General features: G+C 53.1%; 1 protein-coding gene across 3 annotated transcripts in view; it reads left to right on the top strand.

The window, feature by feature from the left end:
• Nucleotides 1-4,481, top strand: part of VGLL4 (vestigial like family member 4) — a 143,025-nt gene extending 138,544 nt beyond the window's left edge. For all 3 annotated transcript variants that reach the window (XM_004702390.3, XM_004702389.2, XM_045289846.1), the window contains 2 exons: nucleotides 3,686-3,800; nucleotides 4,155-4,481. In XM_004702390.3, coding sequence (XP_004702447.1) covers nucleotides 3,686-3,800; nucleotides 4,155-4,426 — 387 coding nt within the window. In that variant the 3' untranslated portion in view covers nucleotides 4,427-4,481. The remainder of the gene's footprint in view (nucleotides 1-3,685; nucleotides 3,801-4,154) is intronic.
• The last annotated feature ends 14,242 nt before the right edge of the window (nucleotides 4,482-18,723 follow it).

Here is an 18,723-nt window from a genome sequence, read left to right as displayed (position 1 = left end):
GTTTTAAGGCCACAATTTCACATCAGGCTTTTCTTGCCTTTGAGTTCGTTTCTGGTACAGGAAAGAAAATAGGGAAATTGAATTATTCCTTACAAAAGATCTTTTGCTTGGTAGGAGGCAAGAGTCATTTTTAGAACGGGCACCCTGGGGAGAGATGACAAAGGGGCTTTGGCATCTGGCTGCAGCAGCTGGGGCATGGCCCTCTCCAAACCTCAGTTCTTTCTCTGCATCACCACCTCACTTGTTGGCTGCCTTCACCTTGGTGACCGCCAAGAACAGAGGAATGAAATGCTGCTTGGACCTGTGTGAGCTGCAAGATGGATCTGGGGCCAGATCATTCGGGTTTTCAGAAGTGGACCATTAGGGCTTTCTTCCTAGCCTATCTTAGCCTGGAAGCTCTGCTGAGACCTCGTTAGTGAGCTTTGTAGCCACGCACAAGTGGCCGGTGCTTGCAGGTGTGGGGTGTTGACCCCCACGTGGGAGGGGAGAATCTACCATGGAACCAGCCTGCTCTCTGTACCTCATACCTTTAGTAATTGCTTGCCTGATGCCTTCATAACCAACGGAGTTTTTTTCTTGCTGCCTTGTATTTTAAGTAGTGGAAGATGTACTGAAATCAAGGGGTGGTGTTTTTTTTTAAGTAATAAGGATTTGGATGCAATGATGCAGGACATATATGCCCTAAGCAGACTCTGGTGGTAAGATTGCTGGGGTGAGGCCTGTTTCTCCAGCTTTGTGTCATTTGTACAAGGCCCCGCCAGGCCGCAGCACGTACTGTAACTGGGATAGCAGCTTCCCACTAGATGCCATGTGTTAAGACTGTCCCCGTGAGAAGAGGCTGTGGCCTGTGGGGAGACTAGCAACTGGGGCTTGTGTGAATTCTCTGTTCACAGGGCCGATCTTAGCTCATGACTGCTGAGCTTGGCTGGAGCTTGTGAATCCCAGTGAGGGGAGCATAAGGCCACACGCCCCATCTCAGAGCGAGACACTGCAGCCCTGTGGGCTCCGGTTGTTCCTACGCTGTGTCACGGAGCAGCTAGATGTCCACTAGTCAAGATAAGGTCTTTGTTCTCAGTGCTGTTCTGAAAGGAGTGAGTACTGAAATAGCTCTGCTGCACATCTCACCTGACAGCATGGCTGATGCTGATGCGGACCTGGGCTGGGGCACAGCCATGCGAATGGGGGCTCCTTCCTTGTTCCTAGGGCACTGCCTGGGTGGGGTGCTCAGTGGGGTCATAGCGTAACTGTGTATGGGACCTGGGTGCTCCCAGGAGCTGTGGAGAAGACCACTGCAGTGCGTGGGCAGTGACAACGCCCCAGTGGCATGGAAGCCCCAACCTGTGGTGCTGCACGCTGTGGCTGAGTGCGGCATTTGTGTGCGCTGAGGGACTTGGCCCCCAGTCTATTAGGCGCCAGGTCGCCCCAGTGGAACAAATGGGTACAAGCTCAGTGACTAACTGAAAGGCTATCAGTTGGATTCTCCCAAAGGTGCCTCAGAAGAAATGCTGAGCGATCTTCTGAAAGCCTCCTCTGATGGATGCACGGGGTTGCCAGTGGTAGCTGGTTTGGGGTGTTGGTGGTTTCCTTTGAAGGGGGTTGCACGGTCTGTTCTCTGAGAGACCCTGTGACCTGGAGGCAGCTATTGCTAGGGGCTCTCAGGAACTCTAGCCTTGACACACTGGCATGTCTAGAGTTTTGTCCTAGCCCAGCAGGACACCGCTGTTCTGCAGCTCTGCTTCAGTTGCTGGCACCCCGTCACTCTGAGGGGATGGGGACAGGCCATCCCTGCTCCCCACACTCAGGGACACACACACACACACACACCCCCACCCCCCAGGACCCGGCTCTCAGGGAACTGTTCTAGTAGCTTTGCCACAGGGGTATGTCGGTGGCCATGGGGTGCACCCCCACCGAGGCACAGATAGCCGCTGTGAGGGCGGAGAACATGCTAAAGAAAGCAGGCGACAAGATAGCAAACAGTGGCCTGGCAGCTCCAGGGGGCATGCGCTGTGTCACTACTGAGCTGTGCCACTGGGCCACTTAGATCTGGCCTCAGTTTTCCCAACTGTACAATGTGGGTGTTAAGAGCTCTGGAAGCTCCGGTTCAGCAGATGGGGGTGGCTTTGATAATCAACCGGGGTGGGAAGGGAGGGAGGGGAGTGGAAGCCACTGAGCACTTGGCCTCTGTGCATCTGCAGGTCAGGTGCCCTAAGACCACCCAGCAGCGATGGCTGGCTCTACTCGCCTCCTGAAGTGGCCTTCCCACCTGTGGGCAGTGCAGGCACGGAGTCGGGGCATGGCATTTCTTCCTTCCCTGCAGGAGATCTGGGTTTGAGTCCTGGCCAGTGCACCTCATGTGGAGCTATCGCCCACTCGTGAGTGACGGCTCGGGTGTTGCTCTGACGATGAACAGGTTTCAGTGCAGCTTCTAGACTAAGGTGGGAAGAGAAGCCTGAAGCCCACTTCCTAAACAGGCAGTGAGGACACGCACAGGACATGGTGTGATCACATTGTGCAGGTGTGGGGCTGACTTGATGGCAAGTACCGACAATCCTTAATTGCTGAGCCACACTGCGGCCATCGCCCGTGCACACACATCTTGGAGGCGTGCAAGTTCTTAGTTTCATGTTGACCTCCAGCCAACCTTCTGTGGTGTTTGTGGGGCAGGTGTGTGTTTCCCCTTGCGTGTCCCACCATGGGAGGCTGATGCATCTTTGGATGCTGTTGGCCTTCTGCCAGGGAGAGGGCCCAGCCCCTCCCCACCTCTGTGCTTCGGAATGCAGCCCACCTGAGCCTTCCTTAGTCCTGGGGGCAGAAGCCATTGCCGGCTTTTGTTCAGACATTTTCTGGCCCACAAACTGTGTAAGGGTCCCTGCTCTGGGCCAGGAAGGATGGACAAACAGGCCTACTCACCCCTGGTGGGGAGACCACCTCTGGGCAGGGTTTTAAAGGGTGCCTTGAGCTCTCTGGGCAGACAGGTGGTGGTGTCAGGGGTGTTCATTGGAAGGAGAGGCTTCACAAAGTTCACGGGAAGATGGAATTAAATGATAGAAGTCGTCTCCACTGTGAGGAGTAGTGGGCTGAGCGAGTGAGGGGTTGGTCTGGGCTGTTGGAAGCTGCAGGAAGGAGTCGAGACACACCCATTGGCTTATAGGAATGGCGGGACCAGGCAGCCCCAGGGGCCACAACAAGTACGTGCTGGTGATCCTGTCAGAAGCCCGCGTGATGTAGGTTACAAGGTGAACTGCTCACCCCCGTCAGCCGCTCGAATCCACCATTTAACGATGTGCCCCCTGAAACCCTTGGGAGCAGTCCTCTGTCCTCGAGGGCCACTGGGGTTGGAATCGACTTGCAGGTGGGTGGGGTGGAGTGGGCTTTTCTTTTGGGGAAGGGGGCACAGTCCTTTCTGTGGCCCACTGCCAAGTCTATAGCTTGGTTCCAAACTTGATTCACATCGAGGAGACTACCTGCACAGCCTGGCCTGTAGCCCCTCTCTGAGTCAAGACCAGGGCTCGCTGCCAGGGCAGGTGGGCACCACAGCACGCACACCAGGGTGAGCAGCTCAGCTCACTGTGTAGTAGTAGGTGGGCAGGCTTGACTTGGCAAGCTGAGGTCTGAGCCATCCAGATTGAGGGGACCTGTGACAGCTGTCCATCTGATGCCAGCCCTGCCCTCTTCCCCTTAGAACCGGCCTTCTGTGATCACCTGCGCTTCTGCCAGCAACCGAAACTGCAACCTCTCCCACTGCCCCATTGTGCACAGCGGCTGCCTGCCCGCCAGCTACCGGAGGCCTCCCAGCAGTAAGTGCTCTGGTAGGGGGGTGGGGGGGCATCCTCCCTGAGCCTGGCTGGTGGGAGAGGGTGCTGGACAGGCCGGAGTGAGATGCACGCTGTCTGATCTCTTAGCGGGGTGGAGGGAGGGGTGGTTTTCGAGAACCGTTGTTTGGTGCTAGGCTCTGAGCTGTCACCTAAGCCCACCGCCTTGCAGTTGGTAAAGTCACTGCCCAAGAGCCTCCCTAAGGTGGAGAGGAGGCAGTCTGTGTCCCCAAAGCCACTGTGCCCAGCTCGGGCTCAGGCCCACCGAGCTGCCCGTGGGGCAGGGTGGGGCAGTTGGTGTTGCCCAGGGTGCCTTGCTGAGCCCTCTCCCCCCCGCAGCGACAGCCGCCTGCGACCCGGTGGTGGAGGAGCACTTCCGCAGGAGCCTGGGCAAGAACTACAAGGAGCCCGAGCCGGCCCCCAGCTCCGTGTCCATCACCGGCTCCGTGGATGACCACTTTGCCAAAGCCCTCGGTGACACGTGGCTTCAGATCAAAGCGGCCAAGGATGGGGCCTCCAGCAGCCCGGAGTCGGCCTCCCGGCGGGGCCAGCCCACCAGCCCCTCGGCCCACATGGTCAGCCACAGCCACTCGCCTTCCGTGGTGTCGTGAGCACGGCTCAGGCTCTGGACACTCGGCGCTTCTGACCCGGAGGATGGCTGGGGGGGACGGGTGGGGGGCGGGGTTCGGTCTGCTCGGTCTTTGTACAAGGGTGCCCTCACACGCGGCGGCAGGAACGTTGGGTGGAACATCCGCAGCACAGAGCGTCCTCCCTTCCTGCCTCAGTTACCAAAGAAACCTCGGACGCAGGGCTTCCATCCCCAGCAGGCACTGAGCCGCCGGCCGCTCTGTGCGGCTCCTCCAGCCCAGCCCGTCCGGGACGCTGTGCCGCGGCGGCTTCCCCCACGTGCCCTGCGCAGGCCGCGTGCCGCGTGCCGCGTGCTTACTTGAAGGGCGCCGTCGTGTCCGATTTGCACTATTGGAGGAGGATCCAGCTGCTCGGCGTGACCATGACCACCTTTCAGCCCGATGCTCGTTCTCCGAGGGCGGTCCTCGGTCTGGCTGGTTGGGTTCAGTGCAGACACCGCTTTGGAAGGGGAAGTCTTTCTTTCTCTCGAGATTTCAGGTGCTTGCAACTGGACTGCAGCCTCCCAATCAAGGGCATTGGCCGACCGACCTTTCCTGAGCACTGCAGCGTGGGAGACGAGCGCCGGGGGAATCCATAGTGCTTTAAACATTGATTGCATGTTTTCATGGAGAAAAATAGCTGGTTTCTATTAATGTATAAAAAAAAGAAATCTTAATCCTTAATAGCTTCTTTCCATAACTAGTTTATTTTTGTCAGTTACAGTCCTAGATCTACTTACTGCTGGTACAGTTGTACTCTAAGATTTGTATTTGATACTCACTTTACTCACACGTTGCGCTGGGGACAGCGGCTGCTGGCAGGCCCTGCAGGCGAGGGTTCGGGGGTGGATTGGTCAGCCTCTGTGGAGGATGCTGGGGGTGTGGGACACACACACACACGCACAGTGGGCTGACTGCTTAATTTACATCGCTGTCTACTTGTTACAAAGCTCCCTCCCCAGACACACACAGGCCCCCTCTCCACCTGTGCTTGGCCGACCAGCAGATTGCCAACAATCTGTGATACGGTATTTTGTACACTTCCTTGTAAGCTGGGCCAAGGCAGCACACATTCCTCTGACTTAGTTATTCCTGCATTTATTAGCGTTTGCTATGTTAATAGCTACTAACTAGAAGTTAGGTGAGGAACGCGTGACGGACAGCTGTGGGTGTCCCAGCTTGTCTTTCTGTTCAGTGGACTTCTGTCCCCTGCCTTCTCAGGATGCGACATTCCGGCCTCTTGGGGCTTACGCACGTCACCTGACGAAGGCCAGGCAGGTTTGGCCACCTGTGATGCTTTGGTGGACATAGTGGCCCTCGAGGCTGGGGGACAATGGCTTTCATTTTGAGATTAGGCCTGACCTTGGGGCAGGGGAGCGGGCGGCGGGTCCTTGTACACAGCAGCTCAACCACCCTCCTCGGGCCCCGCACACATTTCACTCCCGTTTTACGGGCCTTCCAAGCTTTGGCATCCAGGCCCCATTTTCTGTAGGAGAGATTGTGGAGAACACTTTTTTATATAGGTAACTTTAAGACCATCATTACGCTGTGCGTAAAGAATGTACAGAGAAATTTGTAGGTATTTTTTGAAGAACAATTAATTTGTTAATGATATGTAGCTATTTAATTTTTCCCTTTCCTATTGTAATCATTCTTTTTTGGTTTGGAAAAAAAAAGTTGATCTTTTTTTGTCGTAGATTTGTCTGTAAAAGTGCAGGAAGACAGTTCTCCCGGAACACTGCGTCTACGTTCATAGCCACTCGTTTGTTACTGCTACAGGCTACTGAACGTCGCCACCCGGTCCGCGCACAGACGGTCACTGCAGGGGACTGGGCCCGGCCCTGACCTATCTGGGATAGGTGTGTAAATCTGTAATATAACATTCTCTGTGGCCTGTTTTTCCTGGAAGAAGAAGAAAAAAAAGGTTTGGCAGGCCATCTTTTTTTTTGTACTTAAAAGTAGCCTTAAGAACAATAAAGTGCTCTTAAACCACAGGCTTGTGTATGCCCCTCTGTCCGGGGCCCTCGGTGGCCCAACACCCATGCTAGCGCTCTGCTCCGTCAGAGCTGTGGCATGGAAAGTGGCATCTTGACCCAGACTTTCTATTTTCAATCTTGCTGGCCGGAAACCAGCTGTTTTACGTGTCAGGTTCGGGCTCCAGGCCGGAGACAACAGCAGATGGGGGTGGGGGGCAGAACCTCAAAGCCTGCTCTGTGGAGGGCCCCTGAAGACGGGGGTAAGGGCTGGTGTGGCGTCAAGGCTTGGGTGGGACTCAGGCGCCCCACCCCGAGGTCTGCTCCTGGGCTCTTCCACTAGCCAGGGCTGGCCTCGGGGGAGCCTGCAGCCCTCCTGAGGGGGGTTGGGTGAGGTACATGGGGTGGCCCCCCCAGGAGTGCCAAATGAAACACTTGCCACAACAGAGGAAAGAGAGGAGCTCATGGAGGGTGGAGGTTATTATTCAGCTCAGAAGTGGCAGGAGGGTGAGGAGTCTGGAGAATGCAGGGCACGCTGTTCCTGCTCACGCATGTAGACGGCAGGTGTGGGTCTCCAAGGCCGGGAGCAGGTGGTGGCCAGCACCGGTCAGACAGTCTCGTCATCGCTCATGTCCCAGATCTGCATGGAGAAAGAGTGACCATCAGGGACTGGTGCAGCGACACCTCCATCGGGAATGACCTGCTGTGGGCCTTCATACTGCCTCCCCGACCTCACCTCCCACACTCCCTAGTGGCTAAGGGGCCAGTTCCCCCAGTCTTGTCAAATAAAAGCAAACACACAGGACCAGTCCTTTGCCCCTCAGTGGCAGAGCAGGAGGCTTGAACCATGCCTGCTGCAGAGAGGCTGGCCCTGGCTCACCAGCCCGGCTGACTATTGTCCAGCTCTGACCCTTCACCCCATCCCACCCCCCATAATCTGGGACATACACTGGCTTACCAGGCAGGTCCTTGCTAAGCGGTGGCTCCAGCCTGCTGCCACCACTGGCTCATGGTAGCCATCAACTATGGATACCACGCCTGCCCCCAGCAGGCCTCTCAGCTGCCCACGGTTGCTTGGGGCAGGGGAAGTGGAGCTTGCCTGTTTCTGCCCCGGCACGTGTCTGTGTATCTTTGGGGAGTCCCTGACCCCAGGGATATGAATCTGTGGAGACACGTCCCATCCCCAACCTCCAGCCTCAGGCTCTTGCCCTCCACCACCAGCCTGAAACCTGTTTTGAGGAGTCCCCAGGGCAGCAGGCATGGTCCCAGCGGCCTTGCGCCCTGGGCTCCCTGGAGAGTGGGTCCCTCAACATGCCTTCAGATTTTCAAAATTCCTAGACTTGGTTACAAAAGGCCACCTACGACGCTAGCAGCACTGAGGGAGCAGACAGGCTGTTTACTCGAGGCTGGCGGGGAGGTGGGATGGCCTGGCCAAGGTAAATATCAGCACCAGCTTAGCTTTCAAAGTCAAGGACAAGGAAAATAAATATGATTGAAGGAAATGTCCTCTTTCCTGGGGACCCGGCTGCCTGGACCTGAGGTGGTGGGAGTGGGGTCGGTCCTTTCTCCCACCCTGCCCTTATTTCCACACAGCGAGAGCTTGGGCCAGGATCGCAAACACTCCCATGCCCTCTGGCCTCCCAGCGCCCATCACGGATGTACAGCAAAGCCTGTTTGCAGGACACGACTGCTCCTGCTCCGGCTTTCTAGCAGAGACCACATTCGGAGCCCCAGGACAGGGGAGGTCCCTGCTGGGCCCAAACCATTTGTCATCTGCTCATCATTGGCCTCTAAGCAGAAGGAAGGGTGGCAATTAACGCCTACCCAGTGGTGGCATCACAGGACATGGGCTGGCACGCTGCCCCCATGAAAGCTGAAGTCAGAAAAGGTGGGTGCACTTCTACGCTGTCGCCAGGGTCACCACGAGATGGAGCGCACCAGGCGGTTTCGCAGCTCTGCCCACTTCAGTGGCAGAGGGAGCTAACTGGCTCCACGTGCATTGGAATTCCCCCTTCCCACTCTCATTCAGTGCCCACCCATTCCTGGAGCCCCTCCCATCCCTTGCACTGGGCAGCCCTGCCAGGTGGGGACAGCAGTGGGAGTCCAGTGAGCAGTGCCAAATTTGGCTGTGCCAAATGGGTGATTCCAGAGGGGTGGTGGGGGGGACAGGTAGTGCTAGTGTTATGTGCCGGGGGAGCTGATCTCGGCCTGTCATCACCCCCTTGTTCCTGGGGTGCTTTGCACTTCCATGAGGGGTCCAGCAGGCCCCCTACAATGACAGTGTCCTGCCCTGCGGCAGCTTTGCCCTCTCCCTGCCCGCCAGGCCAGAGGCTACAGCGGTCTTCAAGTTACACCTCAGCCTGGCCTCCTCGGTGAGTGAGGAGGATATTAAATTGGACCTGTTTTTCAAATGTTAATCCTTGGTGCTGGCAAAGACCTAGTGAAACGCTGCCAGGAGGGGTATAAATCGGCACCACATTTTCTAAAAGGAGCGATTTGGCTGTTTGCAACACGGCTTTAAGTATGCTGTTCACACTCACAGGCAGGGATGTGATGGGCTCCTTCGCAGATTCAGCACAGCTAGTGCACACAGTAGCCATGAGACAGCAACATGGGAAAGTCACACACACACACACATACACACCGTTAGTGTGCACCCACATACAAACAGCACCCAGTTACCACCCAATGAAAGAGGAGCCCGAGGGATCGACTACTAAGGAGTGAATCAACATAAAATGGACAACATTTGTATGAAAAGAAAAGTTGTAAGAGTGCTGCCTCCAGAGACGCCTGGACGTGTGCAGTGTGGAGCAGACATGGCTGCCTCCAGAGGGGACAGCGCAGCTCTGCAGAGGGACCTGTCAAGAGTTAGCTCCCCAGGGCAGCGCAGATGCCCAATGCCAGCTCAGGTTTACAAAATCAACAAGCACGTTTTCCTAGCTAGACAGGCTGCTTCTGACATTTCTATGGCAAGAAGTACATAAGCAAGAAAACCCATGGGAAACGAAGAGCGGATGCAGGTCTACCTGCTTGCACGTATTCCACGTCTCTGGAACTAAAGGAGGGTTGTGTTTGCATAATAATAGACAGATGGCCCAATGGAGTAGAAAGAGCCCAGAAATAGAAAGTCAAAGTACTTATGGCAACAGGATTGCAATGCTAAAGGTCTAGGGAGTGAAGCCAATGTTACCAGGGTGGACCAGAGAGGGCTCTCAGGGTGCCTCTTCACTTTGGAATCAAGTACAGTTTTGGCATATTGAAATAACTTTTTTTAATCACCATAAGCACCAGTGGCCAAAAGAAAAAAAATTAGGCAAATTTAGGGCTTCATCAAAATTTACAACTTTTTTCGGGAGTAAATAATGAAGACGGGATGTGGGGGGGGGTGGTGGCACTAAAATGGATTGTGATTGCATAATTCATCTTAAAAGTGATTTAGCCATGGGGGTGAGGATGATCTAAGATTGATGCGGGGGTGACTGCACAGTTCTCCTTGATATGATTGAATGGCCGAACTATTGAATTATATGGTATGTAAATTTCTCGCCAATAAAACTATTGGAAAAAAATACAACTTTGGTGCTTTACAGAACAGTGTGAAAAGCTAGCTTACCGAATGGGAGAAAATATCTACAAAGTATCCAGCTCATACGGTACTCACATCCAGAATACATGAAGGGCACAGTGCAGCAGTTAAAGGAAAGCGAACCCAACTGACAAATGGACAAAGGCTAAGGAAAACGAACCCATTTTGAAAATAGACAAAAGCATGACTAGCCATTTCTCCAATGAAGTTATAGTCAGCCCGTGAAAAGATGCTCACTGCCATTATTCACTGGGGAAATGCAAGTCAAACCCACAATGAGACACCACTTCTTTACAGGATGGCTCAAATCAAGGAGTCAGATGAGCAGCATTTGTGAGGTGAAGTCAGAATTGTCCTAGATGGATGGGGGATATGAAATGGTGCAACGACTTAGCAAGACCGTCGGGTTAAAATTAGTTACTGTATGACCCAGCCGCTCTACTCCTAGACTAGATAACAAACGAGCCATCTGCCAGCAAGTCCGTCCAGACTCGCAGTACCGATCGCGGTTCCTGAGGCTGTAATCTTTATGGGAGCAGACAGCCTCGTCTTTCTCACGAGGAGTGGTCAAGGGGTTTGGACTCCTGACCTTGAGGTTAGCAGCCAAGGCTGACCCCACAGACAGTGCCACCAGGGGTCCTTAGGGTTACCCAAGAGAACGGGAACTACACGTTCCCACAGAATCCCCAACACACGTGTTCAAAGCAACAGTATATTCAGAATAATGAACAGGCAGAAGCAATCCAAATGTGTATCAACAAATGGATGAACATGCTGTTGTATCTCCTTAGTATGAAAGCCTCACTAGCAATAAAGGGAAATGAAGTCCTGAGTACATGCCAGAACATGAGTGAACCATGAAAACTTCATGTGGACTGAAAGAAGCCATGCAGAAAAGGCTCCTATCCTATGATACCTGTTATAAGAAATGTCCAGAATAGGCAGATTCATGCAGACAGAAACAGAATGCAGGCTGGTTGCCTAAAAATGTTCCAAAATTTACTCTGATGAGAGTTGTATAATAAAAAACATTGAATTGTACATTTTAGATGAATGTTACTGTATGTCTGTTGATACATCAACCAACCAAACACACTGCCATCGCGTCCAGTCTGACTCAGCCACTCTGCAGAACTGCCCTGTGGGTTGCCAAGGCTATAAATCTTTTTTTTTTTTTTTTTTTAGTTTTTTATTGACCCAAAGGGGTCTCGACCTACAGGTTGAGAGCCACTGCACTACGCCACGAGGGCTCTTTAAATAAAGCTATTCTGAAAAGGAAAAGAAAAAAGCCAAATTTTGCAAATAAACACAGAGAGAAGCAAATCAACCTCACTGTACACTACAGTGGTATCATATCAAAGCCCCAGCCCCACGCTGTCGAGTTGACTGTGGAGAACCTCTAGGACAGAGCAGGGTCTACTGCAGGGTTCCCAAGGCTGTCTCTCTCTCACAGGGTACTGGGTGCTCAAAGCACTGACCCTGAATGCTTAACCTCTACGCCACCAGGGCTCCTCTCAAAGCACTCGGTGTCATCAAGCTGATTCATAGGGACCCTATAGGGCAGAACAGAATTGCCCCTGTGGGTTTCTGAAGCTGTAACTACTGCAGCAGAAAGTCTCATCTTTCTCCCTCAGAGCGGTTAGTGGCTTTGAACGGCTGACCTTGAAGTTAGCAGGCCAACTCTTAACTCACTATGCCACAGGACTTCCTTAGTAATAACATAAAACCAAAACTAAATCCACTGTCACAGAGTAAATTCCAACTCAGCAATTCTATATAGGGTTTTCTGAAACTATAAATCCTCCCATGGAGTGCCTGGTGGGCTTAAATCAATATTTGGTCCAAAGCTTACCTGGGAATACAGGCATACGGAAAAATATAATCAGAAAGACACTTTGACCACAGTACTTTGGCTGTAACAACCTGATTGCCGTCTATTCTAAGTATAAAAAAGAACTGCGAAGAATCCTAAACTCACTCAGGTGGCTGTTATCAGTAATAAGACCAGAGGTTTCTGTGTATTCAGTAGGATGAAGCAAATACATACACAGATCAGGGCGACTGAAAATCAAGACTTTCAGTGCAAGAGGAAGGAGATACAAAGAGACAAGAGGGTCGCTGGGGAGGACACCCTGGGACAGCAAATGAGAACAAAATGCCAGCTCCCGCGGAAGGAGGCCAGAGCTGGGGCCCCGCAGCAGGGCTTGCTCTGTCCCTGCGGGGCCCTTTCTGTGGAAGGGAACCGGAGTATCCAGTCGTGCTCGGGCAAGAACCAACAGAGCTGGAGGCAGGTCTGCAAAACAAAGGAATAGGCTTCTTGGGGCGCTCAGTGGCTAAATGTGGGGGCGATTTGAGCATTAAAAAAAATGACTGCTAGCAATTATAACACATTAAATAAAAAATCCAGCTTTAAAAAACGTGGAAAGAGAATAATACCCGCTGCCTCCCAGTGGATTCCGACTCAGAGGGCGCCTGTTTGTGGGAGCAGACAACCTCACCATTCTCCCATAGTGCACCTGGGGAGCTTGAACCACAGACCTTGCAGCTAGCAGTCCAATCTGGAAAATCATTTTGCTATCTCCAGTGTAACAATCTGTGCAGGTAGACTTGTCCAAGGTCGCCCACCCTGCCAGATAGAAGGATAGTGGGAAGGGCACCTGCATGCTGCCCAAGAGGCGCCTCACAGATCACTGAATCGCAAAGGGAAAGGGCGCCTTGCAGTGGCTGGATCCAGAGTCTGGGGACTCGGCACCCAAGAAAGGGGCAGTGCCCCTGCAGGCGTCTGCATCTCTTTGGGCATGCAGAGCAGCTAACTTCTCTGTGAAGCTTTCTGACCCAACGTCAGATTGGGATTGAAGGATTATATGATCCAGCTTTCTTGACCCAAAGAAGATGAAGGGTTTATGATTCAGCTGTGAGTGATGGTTAACAGGGTAAATTGTGATCGCAGTCCTACTAGGTATCAAATGAGCCCTCTCGGAAGCAGGCAGCAGGCAGGGAGTCTTACTACTAACTAGAGAGAAGAGTCAGGAGTGGCATGTCCTTTGGACACTGAGATTCCTGAGCCAGTTCAGGTGCACTGAACCTCCTTAATCCAGGAAATCTGGACACCAGAGCGTGGCAAAGCAGTGGCAGCAGCAAAGCCAAGAACCAGAGCAGGAGAGAGAGGAGTGGACTTTTCAGACCGGAGCAAGTACCGTATATACTTGTGTATAAGCTGAGTTTTTCAGCACATTTTTTAATGCAGTTTTTATGGTAAAATTGGGTGCCTCACTGGACATTCCCTTACAGAAGGGTCGCGGTGAGGAGACGAGACAGTCAGGGTGCAGTGTAGCAATGATTAAACATACAACTTTCCTCTAGTTATTAAATACTCCCCCCCCCACCCCAAGTATCATGATCCCAATTCTACCTTACAAATCCGGCTAGGCCAGAGGATGTACACTGGTACAGATAGGAACTGGAAACACAGGGAATCCAGGACAGATGGACCCCTCAGGACCACTGGTGAGAGTGGCGATACCAGAAGGGTGGAGGGAAGGTGGGGTGGAAAGGGGAACCATCCACAAAGATCTACATATAATCCCCTCCCTGGTGGGCGGACAACAGAAAAGTGGGTTAAGGGAGACATCTGACAGTGTAAGAGATGACAAAATAATAATTTATAAATTATCAAGGATGCAGGAGGAAAGGGGGAGTGGGGATGTGTGTGCAGAATTAGGAGCTGATACCAAGGGCCCAAGTAGAAAGCAAATGTTTTGAGAATGATGATGGGCAACAAATGTGCTTGACACAATGGATGTATGTATGGATTGTGATGAGTTGTACAAGTCCCCAATAAAATGATTTTTTGTTTTAATTAGGTGCATTGTCTGGTATTTGGGTTGGCTTATACTCAAGTAGATATGGTAACAAGGCTGAGTGCCTTCAGGCAGGAGATAGGCTTGTGGAGTGGGGTACCTCCAAGTACTTAATTGGGGGGCTCAGGCTGAGTGCCAAAGGCTATGGTTGAGTGGTGTGCCCTTTGAGCACTTACTGGTAGTGCTACAAGAATTCTGTAACATTGACAGGCCAGGCCAAGAGGCTGAGGCCCAGGGACAGTCAGGCCTGCCTGTGGGTACAACAGAGATTGTCTTGACAGAATAATTGCATCCTGAGCATTTCTCACCTAAATTGTAACCTGTTAATGTCTTTATTAAATCCCATAATTGTGGGTATGTTCTGTGAGTTGTGTGTGGCCACTACAATGAATCACTGAGCCCAGCTGAGAAGTCGAGTGTGCTGTGGGGCGGATGGTAGGTGTCTGAAATAGCAGGGAGGTTGGAGATGGGGTGGGGTGGGGGCATGTGTGGCCTCAGCTTCATAGAAACTGGCCTTGGGCAGCGGATGGTGCTGCGGGTGATCCTCCCCCTCCCCACTTTGTGGAGCAGGAGGGTGGGCAGTGCCACACACCATGCTCCACAGCTAACGTCCCCCCCAGTAAGCCCAGTGCCAGGTGTATGCCCAGCAGTGAAGGCAGGCGAACACAAAGAAACTTATCCACCAGTGTTCATGCCGCGCTGCTCACGAGCCAGGCGAGAAGAGCCAGATGCTCAACAGGTGACTGGCTAGCTGGCAGCCATACCGGGAATGCCACTCACGGACACTTGCTCTCAGGGGCCATCAAGTCAGCTCCGACTCAGAACAAAACGGGCCTGCGTCACCCTCACCATTGTCGCGTGGGGTCGACTGTGCAGCCGGATGTCAACCCAGCTCCTTGAGGGCCTCCCTCCACCTTAGCAAGCTGCAGTTCTTCTCCTGACTACACAGCCAGAGTCCAGGGATGAATTCTCACCGCCCTTGCCCCAAGGAGCGGTCTCTGGCCGTACTTCTTCTCAGACAGACCCATCTCTTCTTTCAATCTTCCTTGCAGCACCATAATCCAAATGCATCGATTCTGCTTTGCTTTTCCTTAGTCAGTGTTCAACTTTCACATGCATGGGAGGCGACTGAAAAGACCAGGGCTTGGGTCCGATGCACCTCAGTCCTCAAAGTAGCACCGTCGGTTTTTAACACGTTAAAGAGGCCTCTGCAGCACATGAACCCACCGCAGTGCATGGTTTGGCATCTCGACTGCTGGTTCCATGCGCGGAGGTTGTGGATCCAAGCCAGGCGAGTCCTTGAACACGTCAGGCTTTCCTCCATTTGTCCTGATGTCACCCACTGGTACGGTGAGGAGGCTTTTCTTTTCTTTTTACACTGAGTTGCAAGCCTCGATCCTCATCAGCAAGTGCTCGAAGCCCTCCTCACTTTCAGCAAGGAAGATCGCAACATCTACCTCTCACAGGTTCCCCCAATCCAGATGCCCCACTCTGCACATAATCCAGCTTCTCTGATTTCCTCGGCATACAGATCGAGCAAGAATGGTGAGAGGGTGCACCCTGGCACACACCTCTCTGGAGTTTCAGCCATGCAGTGGCCCCTCGTTCTGCTCACACACCGCCTCCTGACAGCTGCACAGCCTCCTGAGGAGGGAGAGTAGTGTTCGGGGATGCCCGTGACTCTCAGGGCTGTCTGCAGCTCAGGGACACTACTCCACCGTACAGAGGAATGAAGCCCTAGTGCGTGCCACACACGAGTGGGCCTGGAAAGCATGATGCTGAGTCAGTCACACGTGGATAAATCCTATAGGACCTCCTTTATAGGAAACGCACAAGCGTATAGCACTCACTAGTGGTCACCAGCTGGAGTTGACTGGGGCGGAGAGGGCATCACTGCTTCAAGGGCTCTGGGGTCTGCTAATAGAGTCGGCCAGGAGAACCTGGCGGTGGGGGCTACACAACATGGCGTGCCACCAATGTCTCTGGTCGTGCAGTAAAAGTGCAAAGTTGACCATTGTTGTGCTGTCTATTTTTACACCACACACAAATATCCCCGGGACATCCAACCCAGGAGAACTCCCCTCCCCCCGCTTGGAGAGCCAGACCAGGTAGGGCAAAGAGCTGGTTACCCTCCCAGGAAGGGCCACCAGATCTTGAAGAGGCAGAGGTGAGGCTACATCCAGGGTCTCAGAGACCTGAGCCTCCCTCCAAGGGTTGGGTGAGCCTCCAAGGCAGGAGCAGAGGGTCCAGGGGGACCGAGGAAGAGGGTGAGGCAGGGGCCACCTCTTAGCTTCAAAGGAGAAACTGATGGGCTGGCCCTGCTCCTCACCCCAAGCCACCCATTCCACAACCCTTTGCTGCCTCCTATCCCCGCCACCTGCCTAGGGACAGTACCCCCACCCCGGCCTGCAGAGTAGGTGGGTGGCTATGCAGAGGCCGAGTGTGACCTGAGAGTTTCAATGATACCAATGTGTTAGCTGAACAGAGACAATAAAGCTGGAGGCCCAGCTTGTCATGGGCGACCTTCTGCACAGTGAACCAACCCCAACAGAAAGGACAAGAGAAGCCTGAGCTCCGGGTGGGGGTGGCAGTGTGTTACAGTGCTCTGGAGACTTTCCTGAGGGAGTCAGGAATGGCCCCGGGCCAGGAGGCAGGCCCAAGCCAGAGAGAGAGAGAGCGCTTGCTCATGTGTGCACGGTGGGGGTAGCAGTGCCTTCTGGCTTCCTACCCCAGGAAGTTCTGAGGTGTAAAATAAAAACCCTCCTGCCAAGGGGGCAGATTCTGCTGTCGCCTTTTAAAAAAACTATGATATATATATATATATATATATATATATATACAGTTACACGTATAAAACTATGCAGAATTATGTATCTAAAAACCCTCCTGCCAAGGGGGCAGATTCTGCTGTCGCCTTTTAAAAAAACTATGATATATATATATATATATTTAGATATAGTTACACGTATAAAACTATACAGAATTATGTATCTAAATATTGTCCAATTCCGGAAGCCTCACGTGTATAGTTACATTCCTCCCGCTGTGTAACCATTACCACCCTCTGCTCGAAACCATCCCATCACCCTGACCAGAAGCTCCGCCGCCCGGGCCCACTGACAAACCCAGGCAGGGTCCGTGCGTCTGCCCAGGTCAGAGCAGTGGGATCGTAAAGTATTTGCCCTTTTGTCTGACTTCTTCCACTCAGCTAGCATTTTCCAGACTCCTCCCCATGTGGCGCTTGTCCGGACTCGTCTCTCTTTATGGCGGAGTAGTCTTCCACTGTCTGGCTGGGCCACTTATTTATGTATGGGTGGATGGAGAGGCTGCCACTTTAACCACCATTTCCACCAAAGACTCGGGACACAGGCTGCTGGTGTGTCCGCTCCCTCGGCTTACTTATCTGGAAACAGGCCTCGGTGCCAGCGTTGGCACAGCCGCCTGCCCGACACTGTCATTCAGTCAGCGACAGCATCCCTGCGCCCTAAAGCCAGGGATTGTAGTCCCGCTACCAGGGCACAACTGAGTTCTGGGGTGGAGGTTGAGACAAGTCCAAGGTCTGATGTGGAGCAGACTGGCTTTGGGTTCTCAACTCCCAATTACCAAGCGAGGTTCCAAAATAGCAGCAGAAGGCCTGGCCAACCACAGGGCCTGCTAGTCAGCGCTCCCAGCAGGCCGCGGGGAGGCCGGGATTATTTCAGGACTCGCTGCAGGAAGGGGGTGTGGGGTGTGTGTGTGTGTGTGTGTGTGTGTGGGGGGAGAGGGTGTGTGTGTGGGGTGTGTAAAAGGGGGGAGAGGGTGTGTGTGTGTGTGTGTGTGTGGCGGTAGCCAGACCCGGGCCATGTTTGCTTTCTTCCAAGCTTCAAAACACATTTTTTAAATTAGGTAGTAAGAATACAGCGTAATTTTTGTGGCACCAACATACTTTCTTTCAATATATGATTAATATGTTTGGCCAGCGTTTTAAATGAAATGGTTATTGAGATAAATAGCCATGCTGGAGGTTGCAAAAATGGTTTCCATTATGCACTTATTTCAAACCCCTTAAAAACGTTTGGAAAAGTACCTCTTCAACAAGCCGCTGGGCGCAGAGAAGGGGCAGAGCTCACAGCTCACCAGCCACGCATGCAGGGAGCGGACGCCATTTGGAAAAAGACAGGACTTTAAAACTTGCAAATGCAGGTGACCGGTGCCACCGGTGAACTCAGGGCAGGCACGCGCAAGATTAAACCAGGGCGGCACTGGCACAAGTGTTTCACTCCTGCTGCCCGGGGTTCCGAGGGCCCCAGCCTCCTCTGAAAGCGCCAGGAGCCAGCTGGCTGGTGGTCAGTGCGCGCAGACACGTCCGAGGGCAGCCCTGAGCATCTCCTTCTGGAGCCCCCGCCCCTGAGCCCGGGGCGCACAGTGCTGCTCTGGTGGCATGAGGTCGCTGTGACAGGGGGCTGCCTGATGATAGCAGCATGGGACTGAGATGAGGGTGCTCCAGCGCCGTCCCACGGGGCAAGGCATTGATGTGTCTTTTCAACAAAATGGCGCTGGGGCAATCGGATCCCCCTTGGAGAACCTCGAATCGCATCTCACAGCGTACACATACACAGTCACTTGAAGTGGATCACAGGCTCACAGGTACTCGCCCAAGGACCGGAGAAGAGCATGGGGGAGGCACACACTTCTCCGACTGCACAAACCACTAGAGGAAAGTGCTCCATCGGACTGTGGCAACATTCGAACTTTTCTCGCTCTTCAATATCACATTACAGCAATGGAAAAGTAAGCCAAAAGCCTGGAGACAGTGTTTGCAACACACATATCTGATAACGGAATTATGGTCAGGAAACATGAACTCCGACCACTCAAAGG

Source organism: Echinops telfairi, unplaced genomic scaffold, assembly GCF_000313985.2.
Source record: "Echinops telfairi isolate 266 unplaced genomic scaffold, ASM31398v2 ScPeMD7_31;HRSCAF=116, whole genome shotgun sequence".
NCBI classification, from domain to species: Eukaryota; Metazoa; Chordata; class Mammalia; order Afrosoricida; family Tenrecidae; genus Echinops; species Echinops telfairi.
Note: the sequence above shows the minus strand (reverse complement) of the source record. Positions and strands in the feature narration are given on the sequence as shown.